The sequence below is a fragment of the Symphodus melops genome (assembly GCF_947650265.1).
Source record: "Symphodus melops genome assembly, chromosome: 5".
NCBI classification, from domain to species: domain Eukaryota; kingdom Metazoa; phylum Chordata; class Actinopteri; order Labriformes; family Labridae; genus Symphodus; species Symphodus melops.
The window spans coordinates 9783622-9799864 of NC_136695.1; the positions used below are offsets into that span (position 1 = coordinate 9783622).

At 38.2% G+C, this 16243-nt stretch overlaps 2 protein-coding genes across 12 annotated transcripts in view; both read right to left on the reverse strand.

Annotated features, from left to right (window-relative positions):
• Positions 1-283: 283 nt before the first annotated feature.
• dcstamp (dendrocyte expressed seven transmembrane protein) lies at positions 284-1889 on the reverse strand (the record flags this gene model as incomplete). The annotated part of the gene is made up of 3 exons (XM_079342727.1): positions 284-343; positions 425-754; positions 843-1889. 3 exons carry the CDS (start codon positions 1887-1889, stop codon positions 284-286), a joined length of 1437 nt encoding a protein of 478 aa, XP_079198853.1.
• Positions 1890-5195: 3306 nt separating this feature from the next.
• rims2a (regulating synaptic membrane exocytosis 2a) overlaps positions 5196-16243 on the reverse strand; it is a 137661-nt gene continuing 126613 nt past the window's right edge. For 10 of the 11 annotated variants that reach the window (XM_079343437.1, XM_079343438.1, XM_079343436.1 and 7 more), the window contains 5 exons: positions 8792-8933; positions 8505-8617; positions 8178-8279; positions 7893-8032; positions 5196-7776 (listed from right to left, as the gene is read on the reverse strand). In XM_079343437.1, coding sequence (XP_079199563.1) covers positions 7573-7776; positions 7893-8032; positions 8178-8279; positions 8505-8617; positions 8792-8933 — 701 coding nt within the window. In that variant the 3' untranslated portion in view covers positions 5196-7572. Of the gene's footprint in view, positions 7777-7892; positions 8033-8177; positions 8280-8504; positions 8618-8791; positions 8934-11452; positions 12100-16243 lie in introns of those variants that run through there. The other variant, XM_079343430.1, reaches the window with a different exon arrangement.

A 16243-nucleotide genomic window follows, 5' to 3' on the forward strand; every position in this document is an offset into this window, starting at 1 on the left:
AGTGGGAAGGAATTTGGGACATCTGTTGAACAGTATATAAGGGCTCTGCAACGACTAATAAAGTTGTCTATTTTCTCAGCCTGCACAGCGTCTCAGTGTATCTGTCAGAATAGAACCACGGCCGTGACATGCTGCATCTTTATCCAGTCTGTTGATAGATTCAGCTTTAGGGACAGTTATATTATTCAACCCATCACTTAGATTAGATAAAGACACTAAATAACACTAGAATAACAACATTGTATGCTTTCTTTTTAGTAATAAAATCATAGAGCATAGAGGCTTACACGATACCTTGTATATTGTCTTTGGGCCTGAAGAGCAAAGGGCACCAAAAGTGTGGCTGAAAAAAAAGAATAAGAAGGAAATTAAATACCACCATTTATTTTTAACAAACAGATTTACAAATTATTGACTTACATACCTTAAAAAAGATAGATGTGAGATAGCAGTTTTTTCCCCTTCTCTTTTTTAACCTCTTTGTCAAGATTTTGGTGTGCAGGTATTCCACTCTTTTCTCTGCAGCGGTGGAGAAGAATCCCTCACAGACGATCAGTCTGATCTGGGCCACTTTAGCAGCCATCAGAGCCATAATGAGCAGCGTAAGCAGGATGACAGCCAAAGGAACTACAGAGTTATAGAGCAGCAGCTTTGGTTTAGGGAGACACTCTTTCTCAAACAGGGTCACAGAGTAGGAGAAGTCTTCTTGATGGTTTTCCTCAACAAATGGTATACCTATTAAAGTTGCAATCCCCTAGCAGGAAAAAAACAAACAAAAACATTAGTGCCTGCGAGCCAATAACAAAACTGTAAATGCAGACCAAAAAAAACCCCCCACTTACTTTGATTTTCATTAACAGTGGTACATGGAATGGTTCCAGCTGAGATAACTTTGTTGTAACAATATCAACAAAGCAGTATAATAAGCCATCCACAGTTATGAATATGACCCAGGCAACGAAATGATGGACAACTGGAATACCAAATTTTAGCATTGCTCTCCCATCTTTGGTGGTGGGCCGGGCTGAAGGGACAGGGGTGTACAGCTTCTCTTCTTCTGGTGTGAGGGGGAGAACATGGGGCTTTCCTTCTGCCTTCTGCTTCTCGTCAAAACTAACAAATTTGCTGCTGATGAACCTGTTTTTGAATTTCATGTCATTACAAAAATGTTTTATATGCAGCACTATAAAGACTGTTAGCACAAGGAAGCTCATGGCAGGAAACATCCTATCACTCACAGATGATACTGTATTTACAAAGAATTGTACATACTTCACGGTTACATTTAGCTTCTGTTCTGCCTCAATGAGTTTCTCACTGAAATGTTTTGATTCCAGTCTGGGCGAAACTTTGAGCTGGGAGTCAAGGTTGAAAACCCCCAAATCTGTAACCCCCTTGAGCATGTTTCCAACCCATTTTAACATGTTTACATAGTTACTGAATGGAGCAACAATAGCTTCTTTCTTGGCTCTTAAATTGCATAGCATACTCTTGACCAGGTCTGTGAGGTTCTCCAAGGTGTTGCGTATGTTTCTAAGAACGACCAAACTGGTCCCAGCAGTCAGAAGCAGGTTTCGACTCTTCTTCATGAAAACAGAGATCACAAATAGAGTCCCAAAGCATCTTACTCTTTTTGATAGGAAGAGGGCAACTGTTAGTATTATCCCAAAACAACCAGTAATCCCTTCAGCGACGGCTAGCTCATAATTCTGAATAAAGAGGAGGTAAAGCAGGAGTAGGGAGCTGAGCAGGAGACTGAAGGATGTGCAGGTGAGGAGTAGGATAAGAGTTCTTTGAAAACCATCTCTTTCACCAGTTAGGAAAACATCCAGAGTTAGATAACCAAAATCCCAGAGTCTCTTAGGTATTACAATCCACGAAAGTAGCATTCTAGAGAAGCAGATATTCAGAGAAAACTCTATTCTGAAATGCAAACAGAGCATTGATTAATGGTGGTCAGGAACTAATAACAGCGGAGATAAATAGCATTTTATCTTTAGTGATATGGCCTAATGAGTATGGAAAACATAAATAATTCTAAAAGATACAAATTGAAAAGATTAATATGTAAACATAAATCAGAGGAAGGAACAAACCTGCTCAGTAGACCTTGTCATCTAGTCTCATGTGTGCTTGCATTCTTGCTATATTCAGCCAAAACAGGAACTCCTCTGTCTCATCAAACCTCAGTCATTTGTCATGTTCCTGTCGTTCCTATTTCAACCAAAAGCAGAAGCACTCTGAAATCAGGCAGACATGACAGCGTGTGAAAATCACTTAATAATCACTCAATATCAATAAATAATATTGTTATTCAGAGTATAAAACTGGAGCTATGTGGCTTTAAAATACATTCGAAAATGGAACTCAGCAAAAGTTTGTGCAGGAAGACCTATTCTCTCACAAAATCATTCAATTTAATTCATGTAATTTAGCCACTCCCTCTCTACCACTTCCACCATCTCCCTGCTATATGGCGATCAGCTGATTTGGGGTGTTTGCTCTTTAAGTAATAATCCAAGCCACAACATTTCTCTCTGCCATGATTTGGTCTTTTTTTTGTTTTGTATTTTAAAGTTTAGTTTCCTCTCTTTTTTTAATTTCTCCTTTTTTTCTGTTATTTTACTTATAGTTTTGTATCAGCTCATTGTCTCTCCCTCACCTGAGAACAGAGTCTGTTTGCCTTCCTGCTTTGCAGTCAAGCAAACCAGCATCGTTTCCCTTTTTGGATTTGTTTGCCTGTTCTTGAAAATGATCTTTTGGCAAGTTGAAGAGTCTTTAAAGACTGTGGGCCTGATGTGTAGGTTTCAAATGAATGAAGCCTCATTTTTACTCCACATGAAAAAATCCACAGAACCACGCATAGGGCAGCGTAGTCATTGTCTTTCAACTGGAAGATGGAGGGTTCGATTCCCAGCTGTGCAGCAACATGTCCAATGTGTTCTTGGACATTCTTCTTCACTTAACCCTGAATTGCTCCCGCTGCTTCATCTGCAGTGTATGAATTGGATTAGTAACTTCTGATGGTCTTACTACAGAGCAACCACTGCCATCAGTGTGTGAATTGGTGTGAATGGGTAGGTGTAGATGATGAGTATTCAGAAGTCTCGAAAAGCGCTATATAAGCTCAAGCCCATTTTTATAGAGATAGAGAGATGTAGAGATATTTAGATAGACTGGCACTTAAAGGGATACTTCACACATTTACATGAAGCTGTGTATCACTAGAAACATGGTAGTAGTGTTGAATGGTCGTGAATCCAGCCCTCATTTTGCCCTGAGACGAGAAAAATATGTTTTTCTTTGCCTGGAAGTTTTCTTCATGTGATGCAATATGACGCTTTTTGCATCACATGAAGAAAACTTTCAAGCAAAGAAAAACATATTTTTCTCGTCTCAGGGCAAAATGAGGGCTGGATTCACGACCATTCAACACTACTACCATGTTTCTATTGATACACAGCTTCATGTAAATGGGTGAAGTATCCCTTTAATTTTCCTTATATGAAAGAACAGAACACAATTTTGTTGGCAGAAATCCCACACAGCAGAATTAAAACATAGATAATATTATGACCATTACATATGGTCACATATATAAACATATATTTGTAATTATGTACATACAAACACAGATGTGCTAGATTGAAAGAGTGGAAAAGTAGTTTAAATACAGTATATAACCATTGTTTAGTGAATTAATAAATAAACTGTTATTATGCAGTAACTGAATGAATAAACAATGACAGTGACTGAATGAATAAACAATTAAAGTGCAGTGACTAAATAACAATGATGGTCCTTAGAAAGGGGAAATGCTGTGTAGTTGACTGTGGAGCAGTTGGAAGTCATATCTCCACTATGACCTCTTAGTTGTTCTGACTGCTTGTTATGGTTTATCTCCCACCTAAATTTGAACTCATTTTTATTGAAGATGAGTCCAATGACAATGGTGTCATCCGAGAGCCTGACAGTCGTCCAGTTTTACAGCACTGTCCATGATAATCAAGTCTCTGAAGAATCTGGCTTCTCATGTTCCAGGGCAGGAGGAGACCGTTAAAAATGTAGAGATTTTTAGGTTAAAATGATTCTTAGATGTTACAAAGTTCTTCTTTTAATGGCAAAATGAATGCACTGGAGGTGAATTTTTTTCTCAATTTATCAGGAACAATGCAATTTAACATAGTCCCAATACCAAGCATGCGACTGACGCGTTGCACAGCTATTTTAACTGTGTCATCAACGTCAGGGGGTAAAGATTTATTTTAGCTATTAAAAGCACAAGACGCTCTAAAAAGTTCACCACCACAAGAGTCATTGTATCGTTGTCCTGAGTACCTTGTTTTTTGGGGCACCACAATTATGGTGGAGGTCTTAAATCAGGTTGACAGTACTACTGGTGTGTCTTAAACAATAATCATATCATCTGTCAGGTTGAGTAAACTACATCTTAAAAATCAAATAGAAATCTTTTAAATGAAATGTGTATTAAAATGAGGTGGCAGTATCTCAATCCGTTGGCACTTTAGTTGGGAACCGGAGGGTCGCTGGTCCAAATCTAGTTGTGAACCAAAAATCTGGAAATTGGTCTGGTAGCTGGAGAGGTGCCAGACCACTTCTGAGGTGCTGTTGAGCAACCCAGTCAGATTAAAGAGACTTTTTAAAAAATGTATCCAAAACAAGCACCCTGACTTTGAGAAAGTCATATTCTTAAATCTTGTTACAAGCCCCTTTAAAGGGTAGGTAATTTCCTCCTGATACACTTTTTAAGATTGTGGTTGAAATTATCTTTAGGTCTAACAGTAATTGATAATTCAGGTGCTCTGAAAAAGAAACAAATCTGTCATCTGTAAGTAGTTGTAAACACGAAAAAACTTCAACCAATGTCGGCACTCTGTACATGTTTTATGAAACAATCAGTCCTGCTCATTCTCTACCATTAGCATGCACAAACCCACACTCAGAGCATGAGCTGAGGTCCGATCCTGGTGCTAGTGCATGTAAGTGAAGGGCGCGGCTTTTGAGGGAGCACAGAGGGGAGGGGATGGGTGAAGATGGAGCAGGGAAAGGATGCTCCTTTCAGAATCATGCCAGTTTTAGAAAATTACCTAACCTGCGTTTAACAGATACTTCTTCCACACCAAAGCATTATGCACTTGAGTATGCATAATGTCATTATCACACAACACTTGGCATAAGTGTAATATCAATTTTTTTATTTTTAATTTGAAAAATAACTTACATAAATCTCTGTACTCAACCATACTTAACCAAGACATAGCCTTGGCATTAACACATTGCACCAAAAAGAGAAAATTAAAAGGCATTCAAAAGGATAATAAACATATGTCTTTGTCATCAGGAGGCATTTTTCCTGTTCCAAAATAATAATTAGTCTATTCATGGTAGCTTGTTTATTCAAATTCTGACATCTAAAGGTATTTACAATGAAAATAATTTCAAATATATACTGTGGCTTTTTACAGCCACAAGGTTTTCTTGGACATTAAACCATTTTTGTAATATGGAAAAGGAATAATGCCTCAGTTCAATTTCATTCAGACATACTGCAACATACTTCCCAGACATGAGAAGTATTTATAATTACTAAAAATATAAAATAAAATATAAACTGGTCTTGGCTTTTAAATAAAACTAACAAAAATATAGTAAATTAATTTCATTTTCATTAAAACAAGAAAAAAACATTTTCTGTGGCAATATCCCTTGTTATTTGAACTTGTGATGAGCTCATCTTCACAAACAGTGCCTGTAAGATTGAACCATAGCAACATACATCTTGCATGGTTGCTGACTCTTGATTATGTTAAGACCTCTTGCTGTACCAGTACACATTATTTTTGCATGTTTGTCAACAATACTGAAATAAAATACACTTGCAATCACAACTGTTTTGTCAACCTCCATTGAATATAAAATGTTTTCCATGTCACTTTTTTTCTCAAAAAAGCTGAAAGAAAATATGACCTTGGGGGTGGAATGTTTTTGTTAAAACTTCAATATTTGGCCATGGACGACCAGGAACTAACTTGTTTTAGAGTTCAATTTAAAGTGAGGGAGAAAAGTAATGAAGTTGACATGCACTGTACAAGAAACTGCAAAAATTCCAAATATCATCTTTATCAAAACATGCTGAGTTACTGTAAGGTGTGCCCAAGCCATGTTGCAGAAAATCCTTTTCAACATGCTTGTTAAACAAATCAAATCCAAAATTAAATACATACTGAAACAATACAGAACTGTAAAACAATTAACAGTCCTAAAATCTGGACAATATTGGGGAACTGAACAATGGTAGCAATGAAAAGTACAATGAAAAGTACCCAGGGACAAGGAAGAAGAAGAGAAACATGTACAATTTGCACATAATGTTTATCTTAACAAGGCATGAGCCTTTTACAATGAAATAAATCATTTACATTGTATTCATTATTATTTTTTGTCACATAAACGTTTTCTGTTGAATAACCCAACAAGTTTCCTTAAAGTTTCCCTTATCTGCATGTCTATAAAAGACAGACTCATGAATGGTCTAAAGAATAAACAATGTCTTTTTAAATCACAATGTTGCATTCACTCCCCTTGAAAACCATGCACTAGTGAAATTTATCTTTAAAAATAATATAAATTGTTGAAAATGGCTGATCTGTTTTATTTATTTTTCTTCATCTTTTTTGCAAGTTGCAGCCTCAAGAAAATAAGTTATCTTTTTTTATTGAGCTAAATTTGTGTCCATGCAAATGAACTAAATAGAAAAAAATATGTTTTCTCATTTAATTTTCATACAATATATCAACAGAGAAAAATGATGGTAGATTGTACATTTTTCATGGGGTTTGGTTCATTACTACTGTATTTTCTGGTGGTTTGATGGCAGCCACTTCATCTAAGCCTCTGATTACCTTTGAAGTCTCTCCGGTGATTTACCACTGCGACTTGACTCAGTACATGAACTTAGAGTATTTGGGGCATTTTTCTTGGGGTTGGTGGGAGCGTGGATACAAGCTAGGACACACCTCACCCAAAAAGTGATGTCTCCAAAACTCCATTTATACAGCTAGGTCTGTTGGCGTGGCATGACCAAGCAGCTGTTAAGAAACACTTTCAGCCCCTTCAGATACAAGTACATTGACAATAACAGAAAAAACAAATAAATAAATGAAAACAAAAACAAAAAAAATTAGAGGTTTTTTTTTTTTTTTTTCATTCGAAAAGGGCTTCTGTAGAACTCATTTCACAGTTCCCAGTACTGACCCCCATGGCTTCGAATTGGATGAAAACCTGGAACTGATGGATTCCTCGTGCTAAGGAGTTCATTCCAGCTTCCCCCAAACATCAACAACAACACCCGGCAATCCAGGCTGCCAGGCCCTTGCAATACATTTTGCCACGTGCACAATGTGCGCAACGTTTTTGCTTAAAACACAGGATCACATTTGCACCCCTAGAAACAGGCTCAGAAGACACAACATCAAGCATGCAGTGTAACCGGGGGCGTGACCTGTAATTGCAACACTGGCTGCTACAACAACGCTATAAGTCCACACGCTGCTATGATCGAGAGAAACTGTCCAGTGACGATTGGGAAGCTCTTCTTGTCAGTGGGGCCAGAGTAGGGTCCACCAGTGAGGAAGGAGGAAAGAGCTTAAACCAGCCAATCACCATATTGGACAGGTCCAGCTCATCTAACAGTATCTGAACTGCTCCCATGAATGATTTATGATCCATACGTCCATAGTCTCCCCAGACAATGATCTGTAGAGTCGAGAATATGAAACATAATTAGTCAAAAGGATGAGCTCAGCTTAAGGTGTTAGAGAAGAAAGATGTTTTAGCAACAGTGAGTGTAGTTTATGTGAGATCTTTCCTACCTGTAAAACCTTTCCTCCTGGACTCTCTTCAAACGGCAGTTGCTGCTGGTAAAGAGGATCCAAGGTTTTTCTTGCTACTTTTGTTTTCTTTTTGGCTATGCAGACTCCATTTTCCAAAAGGTAGACCTTTACGTATGGTGCTAAGGAGAGAGGGAATGAAATGAGATGATAAAATGTAAAAATATGTAAAACATGAGTTTTCAGTGATAACATTGAAATTGTGAGTTTTGTGTGTAATAGTTAATAAAGACAATGTATAAGCTTGTGTATGAGAACTTTAAATACCTGGCAGTGCCTTCGAACCTGGTTTTCCCACAAGGCCACGAGCTCTGATAACCTCCACCTCCAGTGCTCCTTTCTTATCCACCATACCAATTTGGATATCACCTGAGCAACGAAAAAAAAACAAGATATGAGTTAACTTTAAGCTCACCACTCAAATTAATATTTACTAGTTGTAAGGAAGACTATATGTAACATTCAATATAAAAGAAGATAAAATGACAAAATATATGACAAAATTTGTATATATTACAAATGTTAAAACTTTTTTATTTTTTTATTCTCATGGTATATTCCACATGCATTTAATTAATCTAGACATGTTCATACCCATAGGTGGAGTGGCTAATGTCTGTCGGCCAACAAGCTGGGCTGGGCCAAGACCATCAAGGAAGTCACTGAATTGGGCATCTGAGGAAAGCCTCACACCGGGGAAGATGAGACTGAATCAAAGAGAAACACTTTGATTATAATGATTATCATGAGACAAAAGGTACAGTTTTGATCGAGATCTAGTTGAGCCAATTGACTAGCCTATTTATCTTCAGTAAAGAACAATAAAGCTTTTAGGTTATGAAACATCTTTCTAACAGCTTAGAAGTTAGCATTTTCCTTACTTTCCCTCAGAGCTGTAGCTGTTCATGCTGCCATCGGTGGACTCCCGGCTGGCCTGCCGAGTCATCCTGCTCCTCATCTCGACTGCTAGGCCCGTCTCTGTACTCCTCTGAATCGTGCTGCGTAACTTTTTGCCCCCCGCTTCTGAACATATGACACGTGCAAAAAAAGAGATTGGGAGAGGGAGAAAAAGCGACAGACACTGTCAATACTTCACATGGAATAATTGTGTGACTAAAACAGCGAGTTGCATTCGTTCATACTGCGCTTTCATTTTTGAAAACGTACAAATAAAAGTAAGACAGCTATGACAATGAAAACTCCTCTCATACCAAGACTGCAGAGACAAACCATGGTAATATTACTGTTAATATTACTGTAGCAATCAAACATGATCTTTACCAAATTATAGCTGTTTGTGTAACACCATGTTCAGCATTCTTACATCACTGCTACTGACTGCCTATAGTCCATGCTCTATCTCTAGACATCTTGGGTGGGTGCCATTTCAACTAATCCAAGTTGACAGCTGACTCCTTCCATGCTGCTCATCTCCACCCAGCCCCTCTGACAGGCTGTGTGTGGGGCCACGTGGCTGTGCCTGTGCCTGTGGCACAGACACACATACCTACAAAGTGTATGAACTCTCCACTACAACTCATGCTTGGAAACCAGCATACACTCAGCACACCAGATAAACACACACTGCATCCCTGCTATATTTACATTTAGATCCAACAAAGACTGAACATTAAGAAAGTTAATACAATATCTAATATCTGGGCTATTACACTTATTCTGTTTGTATTATAATTATAAAGCATTACACTGTTGTTACAGATTGTTAAGGAATGCATTCAATTTTACCTGTGTTTATTTTTTTCTTCATTTATAATTTCACTAATGTCAATATTGGAGCCTTCATTTTTTTCCCTCAGTCAGATGCCAGACCACTTCTCGGGCACTGGCGAGGTTCCCTTAAGCAAAGCACCGAACCACCACCAGCTCAGGAGGCGCTTCCAGTGGGGAAGCTGGCGCACTCTGACATCTCTCCATTAATACATGTACCCAGGATCTGCTTGTGCATGTGTGTGATTCAGGCCTTTGTGTGTGAGAAGCATGTCTCAAAAAATAACAGAATTTCCACCTTGGGGATTCATAAAGTATATAAAATAAATACAAATAAATAAATAATCCTTTATCCATCATTTACAGGAAAAACATAAAGTCTTTTAGCCTTGTTCAGCTGGCTCCTGTTCTACACATATTATCACAAGAAAAGAACCCACTGAGGTTGTCTCTGACGTCTGCAGAAAACCACAGCTTGACTTCTAGACTTCTCTAGAAGTCAAGCTGATGTTATCAGTGAGCAGTAAAAAACACCATTAAAGCAAGGAAAATCTGTTTTCCTTCTATGTTGCATGAGTTATAAGACGCATTTCTACTGCTGATTACAATCAAAGATTTGCAATATCTTGAAGTATAATACATATGCTGATATTCAAATACATAATACAGAATAAAGGATCTTCAAAAATAGTAAGTTTACGTAAGTTGCTACGATCAGAATACATGACCATTTCTTACTACAAATTGCAAAAGATCTATCCATGTACACTACCAGGTTTGTACAAATCACAACCTCACTGTATATATCCTTCTTCGTATAGACTTTGTATAGAAAATGCAACTGATATATTAGAGGAAAATGTGTCAAACTTCAAAGAAAATGTTTGGTAGTTGTGGATGTGTTTTACACTTCGAATAAGTACCTGAGAGAAGAGGAGGCCTAAAGACAAACTGCCTTGACACCAGGTTAATCGACTCTCAATCCCGCCAGACTAATAAGTAATGGCTGAGAGAAACCTTAGCTAAAAAAGAGTCACAGGGATTAGTCAAAACTAAGCAGATAAGTAAGGAGTAAAAATAATGTCTGCATTGCAAAACCATAAATTAATTTTCTCCTGGTAAATTCCCAGCCACAATAGTTGGTTTATATGATGAGCATCATGACAGCCATACTATACACAGATAAAGTAAAGTTAATTTGAAGTGAAAGTCATGTAACAATTTAAACAGACTTGGGAAATGGACTTGTCTTCTTACTCCTCAAAGCACTTTTACACCACAGGTCACACCTACCCATTCACTCACTGATGGCAGAGGTTGATGTAAAAGTTTCCATCAGTATTAACTCCATTCATACACATTCACTCCCCACAGACAAAGCAGCAGAAGCAACTTGGGGTTAAGGGTCTTGCCAAAGGGCACATTGGACATGTGGCTGCAGGAGCTGGAGATCGAATCCCAACAACAACTTATTTGCTTGTCCAGCTTATTGTTCTAATATGCTCTTGTTTTAAAAATCTGAAAGCAGAAGTAGTACTTGTGTCTTTCACAACAAATTGAAGACCTTGATGGTAAATCTTTTTTTCCGATTAAGGCATAGCTATCATATTTTCGTCAATAATAATACAAGCATCATATTACTATCCAACTCTCTACTCATCGATTTCATCAACCATCAGAAATGTCCTCTAAAATCTATACTTGTGCATCTTTTTTATGATACTTAATCCATCTCATTTCTCTCTACCTCTCACGTAGCAATGTCTGGGCCGCAGTCTGCTTCCACTGTCAGATTTCCCTGAATGTTATCTTACCTCCATCCTCCTCATCAAAGGAGTTCATGCAGGGGAAATAAACAGCCAGTGCTTCAAACGATGCAGACAGGCTCATCTTGCTCTGAGAGCGCTGGATACGCATCCCAGGAGCCGCAGCAGAGGTGTCATGCCCCTGCCTGCCCATGGTGACCGACTGCCGTCCTTCTCAATGCAGTGAATCAAAAGGATCAGACGTCAACTCTGCCTTCAGTGGTCAATCTTGATGGTAAATTTAAAAAAAAAAAATCAGCTTTTATGTCATCTGTTTGATTGATTCCAAAGCCCAGAAATATAAAGCTTGCCAGAAGAGATTAGCTCTATTCAATCTACCCTTTCCCAAATTGCTCTGATGACTGCACCTCAGAGGGAGCTACAGAAAAACGTTGCCTCAGTTGCTGAGTCTTGTGCTGTCTGGGTCTGACGTTCCTGCTGCACCTCTTTCTTCAGGGGGGGAGGGGAAAGAGCTGCATCGCTGTCCACCAATCAGTGAGCAAGGCTGCTCAAGCGCACCTCGGCTGGCTCTGCGGGTGAACAAGCTCTACCCAGAGATACTGAGCCCCCCTCCCATTTCCTTTTTTCATGAATGTTTTCAACCTCTTTCTTACATTTTCCTGTCTCTTCTTTATCATCTGCTTGATGTTTTTTTAAAATTTTGTTATTTTGTATTAGGGTTTCTTTTCTTTTTACACTCCATACCCTGTCCCAATATCCCTCCCTTCCCCAGTTCTACAGAGGAGAGTGAAAACAAGCTGTCATTAGGTCTGCCAGCAGCCCTGTTAATGACCAGCATCAGCCACATGGAGAACACTCAAAGTTCACGTGCCAAACAGCTACCTTTTCTCTCTCCTCCATAGCTACCATAAAACAGCAGCACAGCACATCTCCTTTCATTGTTGCTTAAAAAGAGAACTCAAGTGGAAAATCATATTCACATGCTCAAGTTATACACAATAATCTTTCTATTTTCCACAGTATTTAGGACACAGCACACACTTTAAAACAGAAAGGACATTTGTTTGAACAAGGATCAAAATTCCCCCAAACCATCGTCATGGTCGATTTCTCCAATTTATTTTATACAGTTCAGAGCAAAAAAAAACAAGAAAGAGTTCAAAGAGAAAAGATCTCTTCCAAATGCAATGTGTGCCAAACTGATCTTCTAATAATCTTGCATCTGAGGTGAAGCAAAAGTGTAGCTTTAAACTAAGCTTTGTCTCTTTTTCTCATAGTCGCTTATGCAGCTTGGTATAAAATTACGTGAAACTATGCTGGTTTGACACATTGCCAGAGAACTGTGGTGCCTTTGTCCTGAAACCGCCTTTGGCAGAATAGGCACAAGGACAGCTCATTGTCCTTTCCTGCACTATTATACTATAAATATAGAAAGCTTTAAATACAAGGTCTTAATGCTTGAGCAAAAAGTTTCACTTTAAGTGCTGCTGCAACCTACTTCCATGATGGAACATCTTAACGCATAGCAGCCATTTGTGGCTATCATCTAGGCCGGCACTGCAAAAACAACACTTCATATTCACAGCTGGGCGCTGGGCGCTAATTGGACACTAATGTTCATCATATAGTCAGTTGTGTTTTTTAGGGAATTCTTTAACATTATACTAGCCTGCTTCTGTATTATGTCAAGCTTGTGCTTACATTGACTTGTGTGATCTCTTCTTTTAATAATTACAGTAGTTTTAATTCAGAATTCCGAGTGCCACACCTGCAAAACCGACTCCTTCGCTAGGACTGTGAGCTTAGTGCAAATTAGCAAATGTTGGCATGCTATAAACATTTGAAATGAACATGGTCAAGGTACTACCTATAGACATCATCAATCTTCATGTCATTTGAGAATCTCGACATGTTGATATAATTGCTTTATACAAATAAAATTAAATGCACAGCCTCAAATGACTGACATATTTAAGATGTTTAAGAATTTAAAAATGATAATGTATACTAGATTACATAAACTGACAAATGGAAAGAGATTGCTCCAAAACAACTGGCTAAAGCGGATCATTTTCATGATCTAGCAAATCTTGCGAACTTTGACACAAATAAACTCTTATGAATATGTGCCTACTAAAATCAAAACGCTTAATTGCCTTATCATGGAGAAAAATTGAGAAACCACAGGTCACCCAGTGGCTCAGAGAAAAAAGCAACTGTTGTGCTATGGAGAAAAGAACCTATATTCTGAACAGGAAAGGTGAAACCTTTTTGCTATTTTAAATTACCATAGTACATGGCTTAATAGTTATTTTGTTCATGTAATTCATAAAAGAGATAGATGTATTGAACAAAAATTTGAATTACAAATGTAATACAATGGCAAGGCCCCGACAACTTATTAAATGCGTCATTGCACATGTGACAATGTACATTGCTTTCACTACAGCGCTGTGGCACGTGTTTCTGAATTGAACTTGTGCCACTTGTAACTATTTATTCTTGCAGATACAACACCTGAACAAATAGCAGGGACAAATCGAGTCATCTTAACTTCCTGTCATACACCCACTGTTCATACATGAAAGCTAAAGGCTAATTACAGTTATCAAAAACACATGGATTCTGAAAAGAAAACACATGAAAATCAAAAAGGAACCTTCATGCTGATGATAATAGCCAACATTACTTTTTCATGAAAGATTTCAAATACATTAACAGCTATTAACCGCTGTCGTAAAAATAACATATCTCATCAGACACAGAGCAGATTATTTATAGCTGCTCAGGATGTTGTTTATCTGAAAGTTTTATCAGATAGGAACTTTCATTGGAGGTCAAGAGGTCTACCCTAACCCACAACAGCATGGCTAATACAGCTCAACATTAAAACTCACTGTGCAGCATATCTGGCCTTTCTCCTAACAATAACAAACCTAAAAAATTGTGACAACATGGCTGGAAGTTACCAGCACCTCAGAAGGCAAGAATCTAAAGAATCTTTTGAATTCTACTACAACAACAGGACTGCGTAATATCCCAGAAGTTGTGTGTAGTCTGTCTAGCAGGCAGCAGGGATCATAGGCTCAGGCTTTCAGAAGTCCTCTGATTGATGAGGCCAAGCTAAACAAGCGTCAGAGAGCCATTCTGGCTCTACACACTGTAAACACTGCTTAATGGACGGCCCTTACCCTGGCAATCACAATCACAGTATAGCCATAAACACATGTACACACGCACACACACACACACACACACACACACACACACAAACACAAACACACACACACACACACACACACACACACACACACACACACACACACACACTCACCAGTGCATGTACAGGGGTAGACAAATATGCTGCCTCTTCCATAGGTTTACCTTCCCTGATGCCTACCTTGATGCAAACCAGTCCTGCAGCCTGGAGTAATTTCATCTTATTTGTCTAAAGATCATTTAATCATTTACCCTTTTTTTCTGAAAATAGCGGAATATTTTCAGTGTATTGGTGGATTTTTGCTAACATCGCATCGTATACACTTTGGATATAGAATATAGCCTACAATTATGTTTTAGAGAATTTGGAAAAGACAGAGTTTTCGCTGAACACTCTAACACTCTAAAATCTAGTTTAGTGATATGCCTACTGGTAGTACAGCTATAACCATTGTTTATACTGAAAGTACTGGTTAATGGAAAGTTCTTGACGAGATAACGGCTCATGTGGTAATTATTACGTTCATGTGTACATTGTGTTAACATTGTACCGTAAATGATATGTCCACACCTTCAGCAGAAGGTACAAGGTTCGATAAGTGGGGCATATTTAAAATCATCCACAGTGAAATATGGAACTACAGAACCTGGAACAGTCTGTACTCTGTCTGCCTCCCTTCTCTCAGAAGTACAAACACTGTATGTAAAACAGATGGGAAGCTAATGAAAGAGAGAGGGGGGAGTCTAATCACAGCAAAGCCATATATGTGTCTATGATGATGATGACATACCGCTGACATCACTTGACTGATGTTTCTGTCAAAACAAACTACCGGTAGTTAGATATGTACAATGATCTCTTGTGAAACCTGCCATCAAGGCATGATCACTTCCCATGCTAAAAAAAATGCTCACACACTTCATGACTAAACTGACCAAGTTTTTTTTTTTTTGTCTCATGTGGCTTCCTCTTCTTCAGTGTGTGGCTGTCACCATTTAAGGACAACATAATCACTAGAGGAAGTTATACTTTTAGAAACAGTTATAAACTAAAATTGCAAAGTGGAAGTTCAATTTTAGTCCAGTTCAGACAGAAGGAAAAAATATCTTGTACTAAATTGTGAGACAAGGCAACATGATAGCCCATGGCCCAACATCAGATCTGAGAAAAAGGAAACACGTTTGTGAAAGCACGAGCCAAATTAGCTTGAAAGCCTAAAATTCTAAAAGGTATATTCCATCAAAAATGTGTCAATTTGTCTTTTACTATAATTGCAATCTTAAAATAAAGGCAGTAAATGGTTTAATCATTCATGGAATCACTGTTAATTCAGTAATCAATTCATAGTGAAGTTTATCGGACTGTTCTCAAACCACCCCTGCACAGTGGTGATTCTAACAGGCAAAAATCAAATGGGGCCCCTTTAACCCAACATTCATCACCATCTTGTCTGCCAGTGTCTCGACGATTCCTATTTTTCCTGTTTATATTTTCGCTCTCAGGATTAATGCTTACACTGCTTAGCAGGGCATGTTTGAGCTTGAAATGTAACAAATACCCAAAATGTTATAAAATGTACAAAATGTAATAACCGGTCGTTACAAAATGCTGAGCCCAAA